Source organism: Sphaerodactylus townsendi, linkage group LG08 (genome assembly GCF_021028975.2).
Source record: "Sphaerodactylus townsendi isolate TG3544 linkage group LG08, MPM_Stown_v2.3, whole genome shotgun sequence".
Taxonomy (NCBI): domain Eukaryota; kingdom Metazoa; phylum Chordata; class Lepidosauria; order Squamata; family Sphaerodactylidae; genus Sphaerodactylus; species Sphaerodactylus townsendi.
In genome coordinates, this window is record NC_059432.1 from 105,206,340 (window position 1) to 105,227,834 (window position 21,495).

General features: G+C 47.4%; 1 protein-coding gene across 8 annotated transcripts in view; it reads left to right on the forward strand.

Annotated features, from left to right (window-relative positions):
• ATP11B (ATPase phospholipid transporting 11B (putative)) overlaps window positions 1-21,495 on the forward strand; it is a 113,885-nt gene that overhangs the window by 12,342 nt on the left and 80,048 nt on the right. For all 8 annotated transcript variants that reach the window (XM_048505223.1, XM_048505227.1, XM_048505224.1 and 5 more), the window contains exons 2-3: window positions 9,698-9,814; window positions 12,118-12,207. In XM_048505223.1, the coding sequence (XP_048361180.1) occupies window positions 9,698-9,814; window positions 12,118-12,207 (207 nt within the window). The remainder of the gene's footprint in view (window positions 1-9,697; window positions 9,815-12,117; window positions 12,208-21,495) is intronic.

Below are 21,495 nucleotides of genomic sequence, written 5' to 3' on the forward strand. Positions count from 1 at the left end.
TAGTATGTCCGTTTCTATATGGGCGGGGGGGGGGAGGTCCCTGATTTATCTCTAATCTTGTGCTCCTAGCTGTGCTTAGTAGGTGGGAGGCTTAGATGGTACCTATAGAAAATACATCTATCACAGTGGTGGCGAACCTATGGCACGGGTGCTAGAGGTGGTACTCAGAGCCCTCTCTGTGGGCACGCGTTGAGAATAGCAGGGTAGATCCTGCCATGTATGGGAATCCCCCTATCCCCCCACATTATCATCTAGGCTGGCCTTGGGCTGCATGGAGCCTCGATTATTAGCATTAAACCTAAGACCTAGTTTTGGGGAGGCAGTGTAGGTAACCCTGTTAAGCGCTGTTAAACCCCACTAATTTTCATGCGAAGAACTAAAGTGTGATCCTTTACCTGGGAATTAGCTCAGTTGCTGGCAATGGGGCTTGCTTCTGAGTAAACCCTCCTAGGGTCGTGATTCACCCGTTCGAAGGTTACGCGTATCGGTTGTTTTCAGCAAAGCAAAGTCACCGACTACCACCAAGTTTACTCCTGAATAACGCCCGCCTTGGAGCCAATCATTTTTTCTAAACTAAAACCTCAGTATTCAGGTTAAATTGGCGTGTTGACGCTTTGCGATAAATAAGTGGGTTTTGGGTTCCAATTTGGGCACTCGGTTTCGAAAAGGTTCGCCATCACTGATCTACCATGTCATCTGGCCTCCCGTGGGAACAAGGGGGGGGAGGGGGGTAGCCAGACGCCATCCACATTTTTAAATGGGTTCTGTTTTTATGTAATTAATATTTAAATTATGTTTTACTATATGTTTTAACCTTGTTGTAAGCCGCCCTGAGCCCTCAGGGGGTGGGCGGTATATAAAATTAATAAATGAAACTAATAAATGAAATGAAAGGAGCCAACCAGTTCATTTAGTGCCTGGAGGAACATGCAGGTGACCTACTTGCATCCACATTCTATTTAGTGTATGTTGTCCACCATATTTCTCCCCAGTTGGGACCCAAAGCGGCTTACTGTGTTCTCCGCTTCTCCATTTTATCCCCACAACCACCCCTGTGAGGTAGGTTAGTCTGAGAGCGTGACAGGCCCAGTAAGGTTCTAGGCGTGAGTAGGTAGGAAATCAAACTTGGGTCTCTCACATACTAGTCTGATGGTCTTAACCATTACATCATACTGTCTCTCATTCCGCATGGGTAAGCTTCTTCCGTAGGGGGTTCTTCGTTACTGGGGCAGGAATTCATAGAATCATAGAGTTGGAAGAGACCTCAAGGGCCATCCAGCCTCTCTTTAAAAGCCTCCAAAGAAGGAGACTCCATCCACTGTTGAACAGCCCTTACTGTCAGGAAGTTCTTCCTGATGTTGAGGTGGAATCTCTTTTCCTTCACCTTGAACCTATTACTCCTGGTCCTAGTCTCTGGAGCAGCAGAAAACAAGCTTGCCCCCTCTTCGACATGGCATCCCTTCAAATATCTAGACATGGCTATCATGTCACCTCTTAAACTTCTCTTCGCCAAACTAAACCTCCCCAGCTCCCCAAGTCTCTTCTGGTAGGGCATGGATTCCAGACCCTTGACCATTTTGGTTGCCCTCCTCTGGATCCGTTCCAGCTTGTCAATATCGGAACTGTATAAAATTTGCACGCTCAGTTTTTTATTATTTATTTATTTATTATTGAATTTATACACCGCCCTCCCCCAAAGGGCTCAAGGCGGTTTACAACAAAAATAATAAGCACATCATACAATGATGGTAATATACTTAAAAATGATAATACACTTTAAAAATACAACACCCAATCGTAAAACATGTCAAACAGCAACACAGCAGAACAGATGGCGTCCAATAATTAAAACTCCCCCTAATGTTGTACTTCTATTTATTTTTTTGGTTTGGTGCTGATGACAATAGGTGCTAAAAAATTCTTACATTATAGATCCACTGAAGATAACTTTCTTCCAGCTTCTTGCAATGCACGCAGGGTTCTTCCTCCACCATCGTTCCTGAGCGAAGTTTTGAACTTTGAGCACCAGGGTTGTTTTTTTTAAAAAAATCTTAAAAGTGTGAAGTAATCTTTGCCCTGCACCAAATCAAATAAAGGAGCATCCGGTTTTTCAGGTATTTGTTGTCCAGTTGCAACACAGCTGACACTCAGCATGGTTGAGAGGTTGCTGTGCTAAAAACCTTCTAAGCTACCTACTGGCCTTGAGGAGTCAGTTTGACATCTACATATGGTTGAAAGGTGGTTGTAACCAGTGGTGGGATCCAAAAAATTTAGTAGCAGGTTCCCTCGCCAGCCCCCCCCCCTTCAGCAAAGGGGGCAGAGGCAAACCTGAACCCTGGGCAAAACCTGAGTTGGATGCCCCCCCCCCCCCATGGGCAGCCACCCCACCACGACCCCCCAAAAATTTTTTTGCACCAGGTCATTTCTAAATCATCACATTATAGAAAATGCCCCAACTCACAAATCTGAACACAGCAATGGTGAAACACACAGGTTCTTTGATAGAGACTGGTAAGATAAAAGGTACGAAAGGCTGAGAATCAATGAATTGCAGTACCTGAAAGGGATTAACCCAGTTCAGGGAGTTACATTATTAGTCGCAGTTGTTATATGGAACCTTCACGTTCAAAGGCAGGATGCCTCTCGGGGAGGCGAGGGCGTGGAGATGGAAAAACGGACCCAATTAGTAACCCCCTCTCGGCACACACAAATAATTAGTAGCCCACTCTCGGGAACTGGTGAGAACCTGCTGGATCCCACCTCCGGTTGTAACCCTTCTCTGGCTATTATCATAGAGTTGGAAGGGGTGATCTAGGTAATCTACTCCAGGGGTCTGCAACCTGCGGCTCTCCAGATGTTCATGGACTACAATTCCCATCAGCCCCTGCCACCATGGCCAATTGGCTGCAGGTTGCAGACCTCTGATCTAGTCCAACCCCCTGCTCAGTGCAGGATCAGCCGTCCTAGAGCATCCCAGGCAAGTGTTTGTTCAGCCGCTGCTTGAAGGCTGCCAGTGATGGGAAGCTCACCATCTTCCTAAGTAGCCAATTCTGTTGTTACAGGAGAGAAAGGTGGGGTATAAATCCAAACTACTACTCCTCCTTTGCTGGAATGGGGACAGTAAACTGAGTTTCTTGGGGAAAGTGAGTTCTCCTGTTCTGAAAAAGTTGCATACCACTAAAAGAACCGGTTACAGGTGGTTGCTCCATCCGCTCTTCAGGTTTCATCGTAGCACACGGTGCCCCTCGCCAGCTGTAACGCTTCCTGGGAAAGCAGAATCTGGTTGCCGTTTGAACTCCCTGATCAGATCAGGATTAGATTACTGCAGTGTGCATTACACGGGGCCACCTTTGAAGACTGTTATGAAACTCTCCGAGTGGGACAGCAGGCAGCTGCGAGGCGGCGGAGCTCGCGGGGAACGTTTGAATAGAATTTCACAAGCTGCCAGTTGGTTTCAACACTGGAGACGTAGAATTTCCAAATGCTCTACGAAAAATTGAAGCATGTGCAATACTTTCTGCTCTCGTTTTGCCGCTTTCGCAACGCAGTAGGCGTTTCTTGGAACTTAGCAAGCATACAAAACTGCACTAATTGACGTATCCATGGAATTTAACGGGATAAAAAACTTATTTTTCTGCCTGCTAAATTACAGATATCCCCCGTACTTGACAGATGACTGAAAACAATTCCACCCTATTCTACAGTAGATCGTTTCTGAAGGGGGAAGGGAGAATTTAAGATTTGGTCAAAAATGACTTTTGTACTAAGGAGTTTTGTGAAATGGGAGGCGGAGTTTGGGGGTAAAGAGATTTTTTTCTGCGCCCTCAAACCTCTGAGTTAATCATAATTCAAAGAGTTGGCGTGTTTCTTAAAAACATTGAACAAGCCTAATTCAGAATGTTTGAAAAACCCCTCCTTTATCAATCTGACCATATGTTAAGGCAGGGGTGTCCAACTCTGGTGCTTCAGATGTTCATGGATTACAGGCCAGCAGGGGCTGATGGGAATTGTAGTCCATTAACATCTGAAGCACCAGTGTTGGACATCCCTGTGTTGAGGTAATCAGACACCCTTCTATGTGTGCCCCTTTCTTTACAAAAGGTATATTTTTCTGTGATGGCAAGTTACCTACAGAGCCAGCTGCTCCAGTCTTCTGCCGGGCCTGGCGGGGGAAGGGGGAGGGGTGTGGTGGGCGATTTTCTGCCCCCCACGTGACACCAATGGCATGCACCCAGGGCAGGGTGCCCCCCTGCCCAGTGGTAGCTACGCCACTGGTGCCATGAAGTCAACTAACATTGCAGAAAATCACCATGTTGGGGGTTTACTGTTAGCGATTATGGTATTTGTTCCATCATTTGTGTGGGACAAGATGGCGAGAGAGCCGGCTACAGCTGCTGAACACAGGATCTCCCTCGTTTAGCTTGGTCCGTTCCGAGCGGTCTCTTGAACTGCCTAGTAACGTTATCACAAGTTGGGGACATCTCAGGGCGAGCACGGCTCATAACAGCTGCTGAAAGATGCTCCTGCCTTCGGTCTTCTCACTCAGTTGATGCTGTTCTGAGGGTTTTGCTAGTATGTCCGCCATTGTGGGTGTGGATGCTGACGGAGCGACAGTCGGGATGCGCTTGTTGTTCGATGAGGTTGCTCGGAAGCGTGGCCTTTGTTTTTTTATCTTGTTACAAATGTCCAATTCATGTGCTCATTTCTCATCTTAATCGCCCTGCTGTTGCCAAGCTCCGATTCTGGTGTCGTCATTTTCTCCCTAGGACTGCCTGTTCTGGAAGCGTTCACTTTGTCATCTGGGTGCTTTGTGTGGATGTGCTTGTCTCACCTCCTGGTTTGTTTATCTGTGTGTTTATGTTTTATTTGTTTGGCCCTCTGCAGAACCCTTAGACCAGCACTCATTTGCAAAGGATTGATGAAAACCCAAGTTTAGTTTTGTTAGTTTTTCTTCAGGTTGCAAAGACGTAGGTAAAGGGGGGGTGTTTCCCGGGTTTAAACCCCCTCCCCCCATTACATGTCCGTAGCTCTGCCCGCTGTTTGTGGTTTTTTGTATTTTAAGTGTTTTTTCAGTGTTTGGCCTGCAGGGGGCGCATTTTTTTAGGCTAGCCGCACCAAAATTTCAGACTCTCCTGATGATACCACCCAGGTTTGGTGAGGTTTGGTTCAGGGGGTCCAAAGTTATGGACTCCCAGAGAGAGTGTCCCGTCCCCCATTGTTTCCAATGGGAGCTAATAGGAGTTGGGGGCTACACCTTTGAAGGTCCATAACGTTGGACCCCCTAAACCAAACTTCACCAAACCTGGGTGGTGTCATCAGGAGAGTCTCCTAAAGATACCCTGAAACTTTGGTGCTGCACCCCGGACAACAGGCACCCATCAATCTCCCCAGATTCTCCTTTTAAATCCACCTTAAAGGGAAAATCTGAGGTCTCCAGTTTAAACATTGAAAGTGATGCTGTTTCAGGGTGGGGGATAATCCATCTCAAAACATCATCACTTTCAATGTTGTTTTAACTGGGGACCCCAGATTCTCCCTTTAAGGTAGATTTAAAAGGAGAATCTGGGCTCCCTAGAAAGTGGTGTTGAAAGTGGTGCGGTTTGGGGATGGATTCCAGCATTGAAAGTGGTGTGGTTTGGGGATGGATTCCAGCATCACAGCAGCCAACCATGGGGGGCGGCGCAAAACTCAGATGTTGCACTGGGCTCCATTTTCCCTAGCTATGCCTCTGCCTGGAGGGGATGGTAGAAGAGACTGCTGGCTGATGGCTGGGAGCCCAGCCGGTGGGGGGGGGGGCAAGGGGGGCGGGGCAAGGAAGTCTGTTATCCCTGGCCTTGGAGAGCTGCTTTTATAAGCACTGAGGCTGGGGGCTTGGGGAGGCGTGGCCATGCCCCCAGGGTCGGGTGGAAGCGTGGCCCCACCCCCGAACCCACCCCATAAAAAGTCTATACCTACGTCACTGTCAGGTTGCCATAGTAATTACAAACATAGCTCTTCAATCATGAGATCTACCAGTCTTGTCTACTGGGGGTTTGAGAACTTTTTTAACAAGAGGCTTAAAAATGCTCAGAAGTACATTGAGTGGGACTCTCTTACGCTCGCGATAAAACTTTTTCTGTTCTTACCGTTGGTGCTTATGGCTTGTTAATGCTTTTGTTTTTTTCCAGTGAGAATTGCTTTTAAAACCTCAGTCATAGCATCCTACATGTAGCTTTTGACTGGATCTTCTCAGTAACCTGATTTCTCCTCTGACCCACAACTTGCAGCTATCATGGCCATTAATCATAGAATCATAGAGTTGGAAGAGACCACACGGGTCATCCAGTCCAACCTCCTGCCATGCAAGAAGACACAATCAAAGCACTCCTGGCAGATGGCCGTCCAGCCTCTGTTTAAAAACCTCCAAAGAAGGAGAGACTACCACTCTCGGAGGCGGCATTTGCAGCTACTGTGTACCCAACTTCTGTTAATGATACCTTCTAGAAAAGGCACCATCTTCTGATTGCTGGCACGAAAGTTTTGAGCTGATAACAGGAGCTGAACTTACCTGCCAGAGCACTTCTGGAAACACTCGGTCATCTTTGCCTGGCAAAGCTGCAGGTGACATAATTGCCGCCTAGCTCCCATTTTATGTAAAAATATTCCCTTCCACTAACAAGTAAAATTTGGACGTGGCAGGTGTGGATGTATGTGTGGGAGGAATATTTACCAAGCAAGGGATATTTTTTTGCTGAGAAATATTTTGCCGTATTTCCCTCCCATCAAATCCCCAGGCTTTCTGAGACTTTTGAAAATGCAGTGATTCAATAAGAATTTTCTTGGATTTTTTGCTTGGCGCCTTGTTTGCGTGACACTGAACGTTTTCTTTATGTGTAGAGCAGTGTTTCCCAACCTTTTCGAGGTCAGGGTACCCTTGACCTCACTCTTCATATCTCACAGTACCCCTGCCACCACCCTCCGCCTTCCCCTCCCATTGCCCCTGCTTGCCACACCCCCCACCTTCCCCTCCCAGGGTGAACATAAGAACATAAGAAGGAGCCTGCTGGATCAGACCAGAGTCCATCTAGTCCAGCACTCTGCTACTCGCAGTGACCCACCAGGTGCCTTTGGGGGCTCATATGCAGGATGTGAAAGCAATGGCCTTCTGCTGCTGCTGCTCATGAGCACCTGGTCTGCTAAGGCATTTGCAATCTCAGATCAAGGAGGATCAAGATTGGGAGCCATAGATCGACTTCTCCTCCATAAATCCGTCCAAGGGAAGCACTGGGGGTGGTGGTGGCTGCTGACCTTGTGGCAGGCCCTGCCCCATGGGCCAGCTCCATGTCCTTGCTGGCGCCGAGTGGGAGAGACACCCTACAAAGGAAATGAGGGGGGGGGGACAGTAGTGTTGCCGCGGTACCCCTGGGACATGCTCACGGCACCCCAAGGTACCACGGAACCCAGGTTGAGAATGGCTGGTGTAGAGTAACAGTGCTAGGGACTTTCAAGAGAATGTATGGGCCTTTGGTGAACATCATTAGCATCTGCATACTTTGCTAAGGGAGCTGGAAAGGTTCTGCTTTTCTGTTTGGCCTGGAAACAGAAATATTAAACCCTGCTGTTCTTATGCAGAGCTGTGTCCAGAGGGTTTCTTTAGCATGCTGTTAGCAGCACGGAAACCCTCATTTTCAATCTGTTCACTTTTTTAGGTGCATTAAATAAGATCTGGATTATTATAATGGTAATAATAATATTTGATTCATATTCCACCCTCCCCCTGCCAAGGCAGGTTTCGCAGTGGTTCACTACATAGAATGATATACATTAGTAGCATAAACAACGGAAACAATAGGTATACCTTATATAAAACAAAGCATAATCACAACTTTAACACAGGATCGCACCTAATCAGCAACCCACTCTTCACTGCTAGCTAATGTCTAGGCCACAGGTGTCAAACTCGCGGCCCTCCAGACGTTATGGACTACAGTTCCCATCATCCCCTGCCAGCATTATGCTTTGTTTTATATAAGGTATACCTATTGTAGTCCATATAGGTATAAGGTATACCTATTGTAGTCCATAACGTCTGGAGGGCCGCGAGTTTGACACCTATGGTCTAGGCCAGTGATGGCGAACTTTTTTGAGACCGAGTGCCCAAATTGCAACACAAAACCCACTTATTTATCGCAAAGTGCCAACATGGCAATTTAACCTGAATACTGAGGTTTTCGTTTAGAAAAAACTGTTGGCTCCGAGGTGTGCTTTACTCAGGAGTAAGCTTGGTGGTAGTCGGTGGCTTTGCTTTGAAGGAACCGTGCAACTCTTCCAATGGGTGAATCACGATCCTAGGAGGGTTTACTCAGAAGCAAGCCCATTGCCAGCAACTGAGCTTACTCCCAGGTAAAGGAGCGCACTTTAGTTCTTCGCATGAAAATCCGGTTGGGGTTTAACAGCGCTTAACAGGGTTACCTACACTGCCTCCCCAAAACTAGGTCTTAGGTTTAGTGCTAATAATTGAGCCCAGCAGCCCAGGCCAGCCTAGATGGGGGGGGGGGGGCACTCTGTTTGCGCGTGCCCACAGAAAGGGCTCTGAGTGCCACCTCTGGCACCCGTGCCATAGGTTCGCCACCGCTGGTCTAGGCAATATGTAATATTGGGGAGTGAACATTCCACGTAACCTGATTAACAAAACAGAGAGACGGGGTGGCTGGGAAAAGAACTACAATGTGTGTGGACATTTATTTCTTCATCACACGTCTTGCACTTCTCATATGCAGATGTGTGTGGACAGCTGCATGTAGACAGTGACAGCCAAAGCTGGTGTGGGATGGGAGGGGGTCTTCTCATCTTGCCTGCTTCCTTTGCTCTTTTCCTCATTTGCACTAGTTGCTTTTAGAAATGGTGGTGTCTTGGCGAGTGTAGGAGGGAGAGCTCGCTGGCGACTCCTGGCTGGGCGGCATCGGCAAGGCGAAACCATGTTTTGAATCCTGCGGAGGAAGCGTAAGATAAAGTGGTGGACGGAAATCTAGACAAGAGTGCAGCATCCGCCGTTTCTGATTCCGCCTTCATATTCTGCGCTAAAACAGTAACAGCCACAACTGTTAATTTCCAGATTCCAGCCTTCTGTCTTTCAATCTTTGTTTCCTCTGTTGATCACCACACCCTTCCTGCGCTATTAACCTGGTTGGTATCTGCTTCTTCTGTGCTATGGTGGAAAAGCAGAGTTTTCCCCTTTGGTAGCATCACTCGCAGGCGTTACTTTCGTCTTCAACGTGGGTCTCTTCTGACACAGACTCAGTTACGCTTCTGTAGTCTAAAATACTGAGCATGCAGAGGTTAAAGCAATATAATTCATCAGCGTATTTATTTTACCCTACAGAGCAATTTAAGGCCGGCATGGTGGATATCCCTGCTTTCTGTGTACCCATTTAGCAGTTAGCTTCTTCAGATTAGGATTTGGGGATTAATTATTTAAAAGCCAGGCAACCTTTGCAGAGCCGTGAAAAGAACTCTGGGGCCAGAGATGTGACTCCGCGGTGCAGATCTCTGCTCACACAGTGAGACTAATTTTTCGTTTAATTTCCCATGAGCTTGAAGCAGGGCTTAGAAAGCAATGCGCCGGCTAAATGGTGTGTAGAACTTATTTCCAGTTATGGTTACTGTGCAAACATAGACACCACATTACATCTTTTGTTTGTTTGTTTTCCCCTTGCAGGGTTTTGACCCACCACACCAAAGTGATACCCGAACTATTTACATAGCAAATCGTTTTCCTCAGCATGGCCATTATGTTCCTCAGAAGTTTGCAGATAACCGAATCATCTCCTCTAAGGTAAGGGAGCCCTAATTTACCTGCCTGGTTGCTTCGTCCAGCATTCCTGGTGCGATGTGACTTGATGAAGTTTGGCCGTGCCGGGGCTACGGGGCCTAACATAACGCATTCCAAAAATCCAGAATTGGGATAGTCCTTGGTACAATACTAATCTTGCACATACCTTTTCACAAAGAAAATTAAAATTGCAACTCATTTTCATGAACTTCATTGCTCAGTGAAATTCTCTGTAGTCAGCAGTGGCGTAGGAGGTTAAGAGCTCATGTATCTAATCTGGAGGAACCGGGTTTGATTCTCGGCTCTGCCACCTGAGCTGTGGAGGCTTATCTGGGGAATTCAGATTAGCCTGTACACTCCCACACACGCCAGCTGGGTGACCTTGGGCTAGTCACAGCTTTTCGGAGCTCTCTCAGCCCCACCCACCTCACAGGGTGTTTGTTGTGAGGGGGGAAGGGCAAGGAGATTGTAAGCCCCTTTGAGTCTCCTACAGGAGAGAAAGGGGGGATATGAATCCAAACTCCTCCTCCTCCTCCTCCTCTTCTTCTTCAAGGGCTGAAAAACTCGACTTACACAAGTATATACGGTACCGTTGCACAATATTTCATGGCTGTCCCGAATTCTGAACTTTCGGGCACGGCTTACCCTGATCCAGAGAGCACAAGATGTGGTGACATTTTACTTCCTAACTCATCTCATGACTGACCTAGCCATTGATGCTGCTTTAAAATCTGGCAATCAGAAGTCAAACGGCAGACTTTCTACAATTCCTGCCCGAAGTTCCCCTGTTAAACTGAAATCTCCAGTATGCACAGTCTTCACCCGGGTGCCACATCTGTGTCACCACTCTGACTCTTCTTTAAAACGAGTTGTTTGGCACCGTGCATATGTGTGCTGGAGGCTTCACGTTAAATATCCTCCAAGCGTTAGATGTCGTCAGTGAGTGGTTAATGGGAATAGGCAGAGTGTGAATGTTTGTGAGCCTCTTCCGCCAAGACTTGGCTAAAGATACAAAAAAGCTTATCTCTCATGACATCTGGTTGAGAACCGGAAAGGGAGGAGGAGGGTCTTGAAAGATCATGGTGTCTGAGCCCAGAGGGGCTTCAAATGCATGAGTGTCAAGTCACATCTGACTTACGACCAGTGGCGTGCCAGGCCTTATGGGAGCCAGCAGGGAGGCCGGGGGGTGGGGGCGTGGCTTGGACGGGCGCTGCGGTAGCAGGCCTGCCGCCGAGCCCCGCCCTCCCTGCAGGCCAGCTTCTGCCGGGAGGGCAGGGCACCACAGCGGGTGACCCAGGTGGGCACCATGGCCGCCTGCCACCAAGCCTCACACCCCGCCTCCCTGCAGGGAAGCCGGGAGGGGGGCGGGCCTGGACGCGTGCATCCGGGGACATGGAATACCCCATGTCCCCATTAGCGGTACACCACTGCTTATGGCAACCCAGTAGGGTTTTCAAAGCAAGAGACCAACAGAGGTTGTTTGTCATTACCTTCCTCTGCATAGCAACCGTGGTATTTCTTGGAAGTGACCCATCCAAGTACTAACCACCTCTTCTTAGCTTCTGAGATCTGACAAGGCTAGCCTGGGCCATCCAAATCAGGGCAGGGCTCACAATCCACAAGTGATCACGAGATACAAAGTCTGGGGTGCTGTGTGGTTTCCGGGCTTCAGATCCTCTGAAGATGCCAGCCACAGATGCAGGCGAAACGTCAGGAGAGAATGCTGCTAGAACACGGCCATACAGCCCGGAAACCTCACAGCACCCCAGTGATTCCGGCCGTGAAAGCCTTCGACAATACATTATGATGATGATGATGATGATGATGATGATGATGATGATGATGATGATGATGATGATGATGATGATGATGAATGAATGAATGAATGAATGAATGAATGAATGAATGAATGAATGAATATACCGCCCCATCCCCGAAGGGCTCTGGGCGGTGTACAACATAAAACAGTATATATAAAATCATTGTAAGTACAGTTTCCATAAATACAATTAAAAACAGCAGTTGTTTCCCAAGATAGGCATCTCACGAAAGACCTTATTTGAACTTAAACTTAACCCTCCTAGAAAGAAAGAGGGGGGGGGGGCAGTGGGTCCTGATGATATTGAGGACCCATGGAATAGAGGGGGGCACATTAGATATAAAGTCGATTTTTTAAATGTGCAGACCAGATGAATACAGATGTCTATATAAGCCGAAGTTAGTTTTGTGCTCTCTGAATACGACCTTTGCTGTGGGATTTACTGTGCTGCTGTTAACAGCTACTTCTTTCCCCCTCTCTCTTGCAGTACACTGTGTGGAACTTCGTTCCCAAAAACTTGTTTGAGCAGTTCAGAAGGGTTGCCAACTTTTATTTTCTTATCATATTTTTGGTTCAGGTAAGTTGAGCAAACTTAAGATATCTTTAATTGAAACAGGGGGGTTGCAACATGGGAGCCACCTGGTGTGTTTGTGCCTTTTCTTTAAATGTTGTTGTTATTGTTGTTGTTATTGTTATTGGATGGGGGGGGGAGAGAGACACTGCAGCAGTTATGGGAAGCGAAGGAGCCACTGATGCCTCTGTGACAATATGGGTAATGTTCTCCGGATAGTGAGCACCCTTTGCAACCAACAGGAAAAACACACTAGCTCTTTGATGTGGTAACGACTCTTGATTGGAGGGTCCATATTGTAGTGGGCTAAAGCCCCAGGACTAGACGCCCAGGTTGGCGAAGGCTTTGGGGAGTCCACATGGGGAGGTATCTGAAAAGCAAAGCTGTTCTGTTGTTTATGGGGTTCATTAGAGTGAGGTGTGGCTCGGTCCTTTCGGGGCTGTTTCACCTGTGTATAGTGGCAGTGAAGGTTAGCCAAGGTGAATGATGCTAGGGCATTCATTGAAAGTGCTGGGGGGGGGGAAGAATTAGGACTAATACAAGGAAACACTTCTTCACACAACGTGTGATTGGTGTTTGGAATATGCTGCCACAGGAGGTAGTGATGGCCACTAACCTGGATAGCTTTCAGAGGGGCTTGGACAGATTTATGGAGGAGAAGTCGATGTATGGCTACCAATCTTGATCCTCCTTGATCTGAGATTGCAAATGCCTTAGCAGACCAGGTGCTCAGGAGGAGCAGCAGCAGAAGGCCATTGCTTTCACATCCGGCACGTGAGCTCCCAAAGGCACCTGGTGGGTCACTGCGAGTAGCAGAGTGCTGGACTAGATGGACTCTGGTCTGATCCAGCAGGTTAGTTCTTATGTTCTTAGATGTTTGCAGCTGTGCCCGGGAGGGTGGCATCGGGCAACTGAGCAGGACTGGATATTCCACCGATTGGAAGTGCCTAGTTAGTCATTTTCCCTTTGTTTTGTTTTGTTGTGGGCACCTACATCTGTTCCTTACATTACCCCTTAGTTTGTGTCTTGTAGAAATAAAAGTTGTTTAATGAGAGAGACTGCATGATTCTTTACCCACCTGCCTCAGCTACTCAGTATGCCACAGAAATACTGCCTTGTGGCACCAACCTCAAAAGAGAGGAGCTGAATTTTACCCGGGGAGGCGGTGGTGGTGAAAGGAAACAAAAAAAGGGCAAGGCTGTGCTAAAGTTTTCCCCAAGAAGTGACAACGTTCCTTTGCAGTAGTGGAATTAGAGAGACTGTGGCTTGGCTTACCGACTTCCGCACCCCTTCCAAATGGGAAATGAAGAAAGCTGTATGGGAGTGCTAAGCAGCTAAGTGAGATAATGATTGTTGTTGGGCTTGGATTGATGTGGGAGAGATAATACTAGAACCAGGGGGCATACATTGAAAATGCTGGGGGGGAAAATTAGGACTAATAAAAGGAAACACTTCTTCACGCAACGTGTGATTGGAATATGCTGCCACAGGAGGTGGTGATGGCCACTAACCTGGATAGCTTTAAAAGGGGCTTGGACAGATTTATGGAGGAGAAGTCAATTTATGGCTACCAATCTTGATCCTCTTTGATCTGAGATTGCAAATGCCTTAAGAGTCCAGGGTGTTCAGGAGCAACTGCCACAGAAGGCCATTGCTTTCACCCCTGCCTGCAGGCCCAGCTGCTCCCAAAGGCACCTGGTGGGCCACTGCGAGTAGCAGAGTGCTGGACTAGATGGACTCTGGTCTGATCCAGCTGGCTTGTTCTTATGTTCTTATAAATACAGGGCCAATTAAGGTAGTGCAGGCCCTGCGGCATGTGTTATAAAGGGCCCTGATTTTGAAAAAAATATATACAGCAGCTTGGGAGCAGGGGAGATAGCAAAAAGGACGCCACATCTCTGCACACGACCTCAGCACGACACATGTCTGTGCACACTCAGAACCCTGACATTCCAACAACAGTGTTGCCAAGAATGTGGCGAGATGCCGATTTCACCCGTTTGCAGACATTTAGTGCGGGGCCCTCGGAAACGCAGGGACCGCAGCATATGCCACTTTTGCTACTAGGTTAATCCGGCACTGGGTAAATCCAGTCTTGACCCTTGCAAATCCAGATGGAAGGGCTGTGGGTCAGTCGCAGATCATCTGCTTGGTGTTCAGGGGATCCCAAGTTCAATCCCCGAGTGGATGACCTAATGCCACCCCCTCTAGGTAAATCTGTTTCTCAGAGGGAGCGCTCAAGGACTGTACAGCTCTCCGTGGGAAGAATTGCTTTTCCCCGCCGTGAACAGTGTTTCCTACCCCGTGTTTAAAAAACCAGCTTCTTCCATTTTGTAAAATTCACCTACTCCAGTGATGGCGAACCTATGGCACAGGTGCCAGTGGTGGCACTCAGAGCCCTCTCTGTGGGCACGCGCAAGCAGAGTGCCCTCTCCACACATCTAGGCTGGCCTGGGCCGCTGGGCTCGATTATTAGCATTAAACCTAAGACCTAGTTTTGAGGAAGCAGTGTAGGTAACCCTGTTAAGCGCTGTTAAACTAAAGCGCAGTCCTTTACCTGGGAGTAAGCTTGGTTGCTGGCAATGGGGTTTGCTTCTGAGTAAACCCTCCTAGGGTCGTCATTCACCCGTTGGAAGAGTTGCACGGTTGCTTCAAAGCAAAGCCACCGACTACCACCAAGCTTACTCCCGAGTAACGTGCACCTCAGAGCCAACTGTTTTTTCTAAAGTAAAACCTCAGTTATCGGGTTACATTGCCATGTTGGCACTTTGCGATAAATAAGTGGGTTTTGGGTTGCAATTTAGGCACTCGGTCTCAAAAAGGTTCGCCATCACTGACCTACTCTGTCTGTAGCAGCCAGTGAATGAGAATGTACAGAATAGAACTTTGCAAATGTAGACACTAAGGTGTCCGGTGATGTCTTCGGAATATGAATGGAAGATGACATGAATTAGCATCACTGTTGGAGCAGGAAAGGACGTCTTCTCAGCTTGCCTCGGTGGTCTGATCGGGAGTTCCTGTCAGCCAGAGCTGTCGCTACCGATAGATGAAGGTGATCCGTGCGAATCTAGACAAGCCTTCCCTTTTGGCTCTGTGTGAAAGAGTCAGAGAACTGTTTTGCGTGTGCTTATTTTTCTTTCCTGCCAACCTGGGTCCTCTGTTAACAGCTTTTAATGCCGCCGTCTGGATGCACTTGGAAGAGTTTCCCATTTCCAGAGCGGCGTGATTTGGTGCTAGGTTCTTCATTGTTAACATTCAAGAAATGGACACTGTCGTATGGCCAGTCCTGTACAGATCTCTTCCATTTTTCAATCCCATTCACCTTATTCATTCATTCATTCATTCATTCATTCATTCATTCATTCATTCAATTTCTATACCGCCTGATCCCCGAAGGGCTCCGGGCGGTGAACAACACAATTCAAAAACATCAAGCAGGAGCAGGTCATACACAAACACAAATACATAAGCTCCATCCCATTAGTCATCAATAAAACAGCCTAAAAACTCATATAAAATAGTGGATAACGGTTAATAAATAAATATACAAGAGGCGTCCAGAAAACCCCAATTAAAACCTACCCCAAGAAGGGGGACGGCGGGCCCCTCAATAGGAGGGGACCCTGATGTAACAGCGCCAAGGCAAAGAGCAGTGAGGGGGCACCGTATCAGCGGTTGGACACTCCAAAGGCCCGGTGGAACAACACAGTCTTACAGGCCCTGCGGAATTCACCGAGGTCCCGCAGGGCCCGGATAGTTGGAGGGAGGGTGTTCCACCAGGCCGGGGCCAGTGCTGTAAAAGTCCTGGCCCGTGTGGAGGCCAACCACATCATTGAGGGGCCAGGGACCACCAGCAGATTGGCCTCTGCTGAACACAGAGACCGAGTAGGGACATATGGGGTAATGCAGTCCCGAAGGTACGAGGGTCCCAGGCCGTGTAATGCCTTGAAGGTCAAAACCCACACCTTGAAGATTATTCGGAATTCAACCGGGAGCCAATGCAGCTGACGCAACACAACCTTTGTGCCATTTGGAACACAGTTCGGCATTTCATTCCTGGGCATAGATGTGCGTTCATTTCACTGCACTTAGCGCAGTTCTTGGGCTAGTGGCAAAGTTGCTGAGCTCTACAAGAAGAAGAGGAGTTTGGATTTATACCCCACCTTTCTGTGCCTGTAATGAGACTCAAGGTGGCTGACAAGCTCCTTTCCCGTCCTCTCCCTACAGCATACACCTTGTGAGGCAGGTGGGGCTGAGAGAGTCCCGAAGAACTGTGACTAGCCCAAGGTCATCCAGCAGGAGTGTGGAAATACAGATCATCAGATAAGCCTCTGCCACTCAGGTGGAGGAGTGGGGAATCACACCCAGTTCTCCAGATTAGAATCCACCTGCTCTTCACCACTATACCACACCGGCTCTCACAAACAGCGCTTGCCCCTGTTTCTGAACTTGAGCCTGCCTGCAGTCAGAGTCCCTTGGTGCTCCAAGCAGAAGTAACCTGTGGCAATAGGGTGGCTGGGATTCCTTCCTGGGGCAGAGCAATGAGGCCAGCTTCCATAGGGCCCAGATCCAGAGGTCAGCCGATCCAGAGTCCCTGCTAGTAGCACCTCAAGATGAACTCCATTGAAGGACCACCAGAACATGCAGTTGTCCGTGCATACAGAAGGCCCAACGTGCTCCAGTCGTGAATATTAAGGAAATAAATTGTTACAGAATATAATAAATTGTTACAGAGCCCCTCGGGGATGGGGCGGTCTAGAAGCCCAAAGTATAAATAAATAAAAAAAATAAAATAATACCAGCTTTCTGTGATAGGCAAGCACAGCCTTTTTCAGGGGCATTTTTCAGCCTTAAAACAGAGCTGAAAAATCCGACTTATACGCGAGTATATACGGTATTTGTAGAAGAGCGGGACTGGCACCGATGGAATAAGATTTCTTTGAACTTGGATAACTAGCCTTAGTAAGTCAGGTTATCCATCAAAAATGAGGAATGTGCTATCAGCATTTTATATGAGCCACCCTACAGCAACCCTACAACAAAATCAGTTCAAATCCCTGTGCTATTTCTTTCAAAAGATGAAAATGCAGAGTCTTTATATATCATTAGAATGAGTTCTTCCACAAAATTCAGACATCATTCCGTAAAGTACTTTGTTCATACAAATCCCACTGTATTCTGAGAAGCAGCCATATTTCTGATTAAGTAGCCTATACCAGCTAACAAAACTATCACCCAGCAAGTACTCTACTGCTCCTGTCTCACTTATCCTCAAAATCTTGAGGTGAAACATACCTATTTCACAGACTGCACATTACAAATAAGGGTCAGCAACAATTGATGAAATGAATTATTATGGAATATAATACCAGCTTTCTGTGATAGGCAAGCACAACCTTTTTCAGCGTGCAGAGGCGAATTTACTGGTGGTCCCTTGTCCCTCTATGATGCGGCTGGCCTCTACCCGGGCCAGGGCTTTTACGGCCCTGGCCCCTGCTTGGTGGAACGCTCTTCCTCCATCTGTTAGGGCCCTGCGGGACCTCGGGGAGTTCCGCAGGGCCTGTAAAACCGAGCTGTTCCACCGGGCCTTTGGTGAGGCTGGCCGCTGAGTCCGCCCTTCTTTGTTGCTCTGTCATCAGCTCTGTCATCTGCTGATTGAATATCGGCCTGTCCCCTCCCAGGAGGTTAATGCCGGACATCATCTACTTATTTTAATTGTGGAAGATCACTGCTGCTAGTGTTTTAATGTTTAATTTATTTATTGTTTTAATTGAAACTATTTGCTGTCTTCAAATGTTGATTGTTTTGTAAACCGCCCTGAGCCCTTCGGGGGTAGGGCGGTCTATTAAATGTAATTAATAAACAAACAAACAAATAAATAAATAATAACAACAACCCCTTTTCAGAGTGTTTTTTATCTGTGTATATCATGGTTTGCAGAAATGCCACAATCATGGTTTGCAGACATGCGCTTTGGATTTGCGCGTTTTATATATCAGCAGCATACAAAGAAATTATCTAATGCCACAGATTGTTGTGTAAAAAAAAAATCAGCATATTGCAGCGTTCCTAGAAAGCATTTTAAGCGATTCAAATCTTTGAATGAAATTTTTGGTGTTTTTCTTTCCCCCGGCTGTGCAGACGAGTGCTGACGGTGCCTTACTACAGGGTCCATGTGGACCTGTCTGAACCTTCCTTTGCAAATTGGTGTTTTGAGAGGCTTTGTTTATTGCTAACGCTACTTTCAGATCCCTGCCAAGCAGCGATCACAGCTATGTCAAGTGCCTTCATGTGACCGACGTTCTCGGGTTTTTAACGCAGAGGAGTGCCTCGAAATGCATTTCCCGGCTATTTTGGGAAGAAGGAAAACTCTCCTCCCCATTTCTCCTTAGGCTATGACGGCACCGTTGGCTGCTTCGGGGAAACCAGGTTCCCAACAATTGTGTGTAAAGGTCCTTCCCTCCCTCCCCTTCGAGGTGCAGCCGCTCTGCCTGTCTGTGCCGGTTAGTGAATCGCAACGCCGCCGAGAACCAGATGAGTCATTTCCGTGGCTTTCCTCTCAGCTTGTCTCATTGAGCCTCACAGGTTCTTTTGAAGTCTTTCCGGCTCTATAAATAGAACTCGGTAGGGAAGGGATTCCTACTGGCACGGCAGAGGACTCCTGAAAAGCGGCGCGCAAACGCCGGGATCGGAGCAGTATTTAACAATAGGGGCTACCTTGGCTTGTTTTCTTGCTTTAGTTAGTTTGTCAATATGGAATCTTTATTGGCATATAAGTTTAAACGAGGTTATTAGGAAAAAAAATTGGGCACCACAGGTGTAAAGCGGTTGACATTAAAATAACGGTAGTGCGCTTTCGTTTGTCACAATTATTAACAAATATAGACAAAAGAGAACAGGTGGAGAACCCAGGTGTGGTGTTGTTCATATTCAAATGCTGTTTCCTAAGTATGTGCCAGGCATGAAGGGCGGGGGTGTCCTTAGGCATTCTTGCCCACAAGTTCAGACACAGTCCCAAGATGGAGTTTCTGAATCCAAACAGACTCCTACGTTTCAGGGCACTGTTCTGCCAGGTCGGACAGGGCAGCATTCTGGGAGAAAGACCATCCTCTCCCCCTTTGCACTGCTGCAGTCAGACTGGCTACAGTCCCCCCCCCCCCCCCAACAAAGGCACGTAATCTCGGTTACTGGCTTCGTTTGCTGTATTCCATCACTGTTGGATATTTGGTCATTGACTGTAAATAAAGTCTTCTTCTGGGGTGCTGTGTGGTTTCCGGGCTGTATGGCCGTGTTCTAGCAGCATTCTCTCCTGACGTTTCGCCTGCATCTGTGGCTGGCATCTTCAGAGGATCTGATAGTAGGAGTGGAAAGCAAGTGGAGTATATATACTGTGAGGTCAAAAGGTGAGGCCCTCTGGATAGAGTAGCCTGGTATGTGAGTCACAAAGAAGTCTGTAGCCTGGGAGTAACAATGAAGATAGCAAGGTCAATAGGTGAATGCACCTGAATAGAAGTATCCTGGTCTTTGTTTACTGGTTGCTATTGTCTATGTTTGTCCTGTGTTTGTGTGGAGCTGGTTCTTGATTCTAGAGTTTTTCAACACTGGCAGCCAAATTCTGTTCATTTTCATAGTTTCTTCCTTCCTGTTGAAGTTGTCCATGTGCTTGTCCATGTGCTTCTTCTTCTTCATCACTGTTGAGGCATCTGTTGCTGTGCACAAGGGGCACAGAGTAGGCAGAATAAAAGGTGAAAGCAGGGAGCAAAAAGACAAAGAAGGAATGTGACTACCAGGGAGAATGGCAAAATTGGTTGGGAACCCCACCCATTTGAGTAACACTGTCCCTGCCGGGAAACGCCGGAATACTTCTTTCCACTCGGAAATGAAATTCAGAAACGTATTCCAGCTTTCAGTGTACATTCTGCTTACCAATAAGATTAGATTTGGTACTGGCGGAATGCTAACGGAGTTTAATGCTGTTGCATTGACTTGCGTTTTGATTGCATTTCTTTCTCACGGCTTTCTCTTTCCCATGAGATCTTTCGAACAGTCCTGGCTCGTAGGGTCAAACCTGCGTAGCTTCTGCACGTTGCGTCACAAGCTCAAATGTTGCTTGTTCGCATATGTGGTGCCCCTCTCTGCTCTCCGCTCTTGCGCTGTTTGCATCAGGGTAACCCTCATATTGAGGGGCCCGCAGTTCCTCCTTTTGGGGGAAGGTTTTAAATGTGGCTCTTTCTGGACGCCTCTTATTTATTTAATTATTAACTGCTGTTTTATACGGAGTTTTACTAAGTTTTATTGATCATTAATTGGATGGAGCTTATGTTATTTGTTTACTGTTTTAAACAAAATCCAGACAAAATCCAGACAGATCCCCTTCGGGGATCGGGCGGTATAGAAATCCGATAGATAGATAGATAGATAGATAGATAGATAGAGAGAGAGAGAGAGAGAGAGAGAGAGAGAGAGAGAGAGAGAGAGAGGGAGAGAGAGGGAGAGAGGGAGAGAGGGAGAGAGGGAGAGAGGGAGAGGGAGGGAGGGGGAGAGGGAGAGGGAGAGGGAGGAGAGAGAGAGAGAAATCTGGGGGTGGTGGTGGAACGCTAATTAGAAACGGCTGCTAAGTTTGGGCTACGTCAAAATTTTGGAACTTTGCCGCTCAATTTTGGTCTCTTTGCTTTGCTCAAATTTCTAGCATCCTGTAAACCTTTGAATGCAATTTGACAAGTAGCAACACTGGGGAGGTGAACACACGCCTGAACACACGAAGCTGGCTTATACGGAATCAGGGTGCTCGGTGCGCGGAGAAGCAGCAGCCAGTCTCAGTGATTAAAAGATGACGATAAAGGATTTTACTAGGGAGGTACATTTCACATAGGAAAGCTGCCACAAAGGGGCAGCCTGCAGCTATGTTGCTAGTAAGGGAAAGAGGAGAGAGAAAAACTTCCGGGAAGACAGAGGAAATTAGACCAGAGAGTGTCAGTCTAAGGACAGATAAGCGGTGACGCAAAAGGACGGAAGGGTCTCTAACCCTTCAGCCTCATCTAGCTGAGAACTTGCTTGCCCCCTGCTGGGCCTTCTTCTCATTTCCTTTGCACGCTACGGTTTTTCCCCGAAAATAAGACACTCTTATATTAATTTTTGCTCCCAAAGATGCGCTAAGTCTTATTTTCAGGGAATGTCTTATTTTTCTGTGTTCTGTTTCATCGGGCATGCTTCCAAACAAAATCTTTGCTACATCTTACTTTTGGGGGATGCCTTATATTTTGCACTTCAGCAAAACCTCTACTACGTCTTATT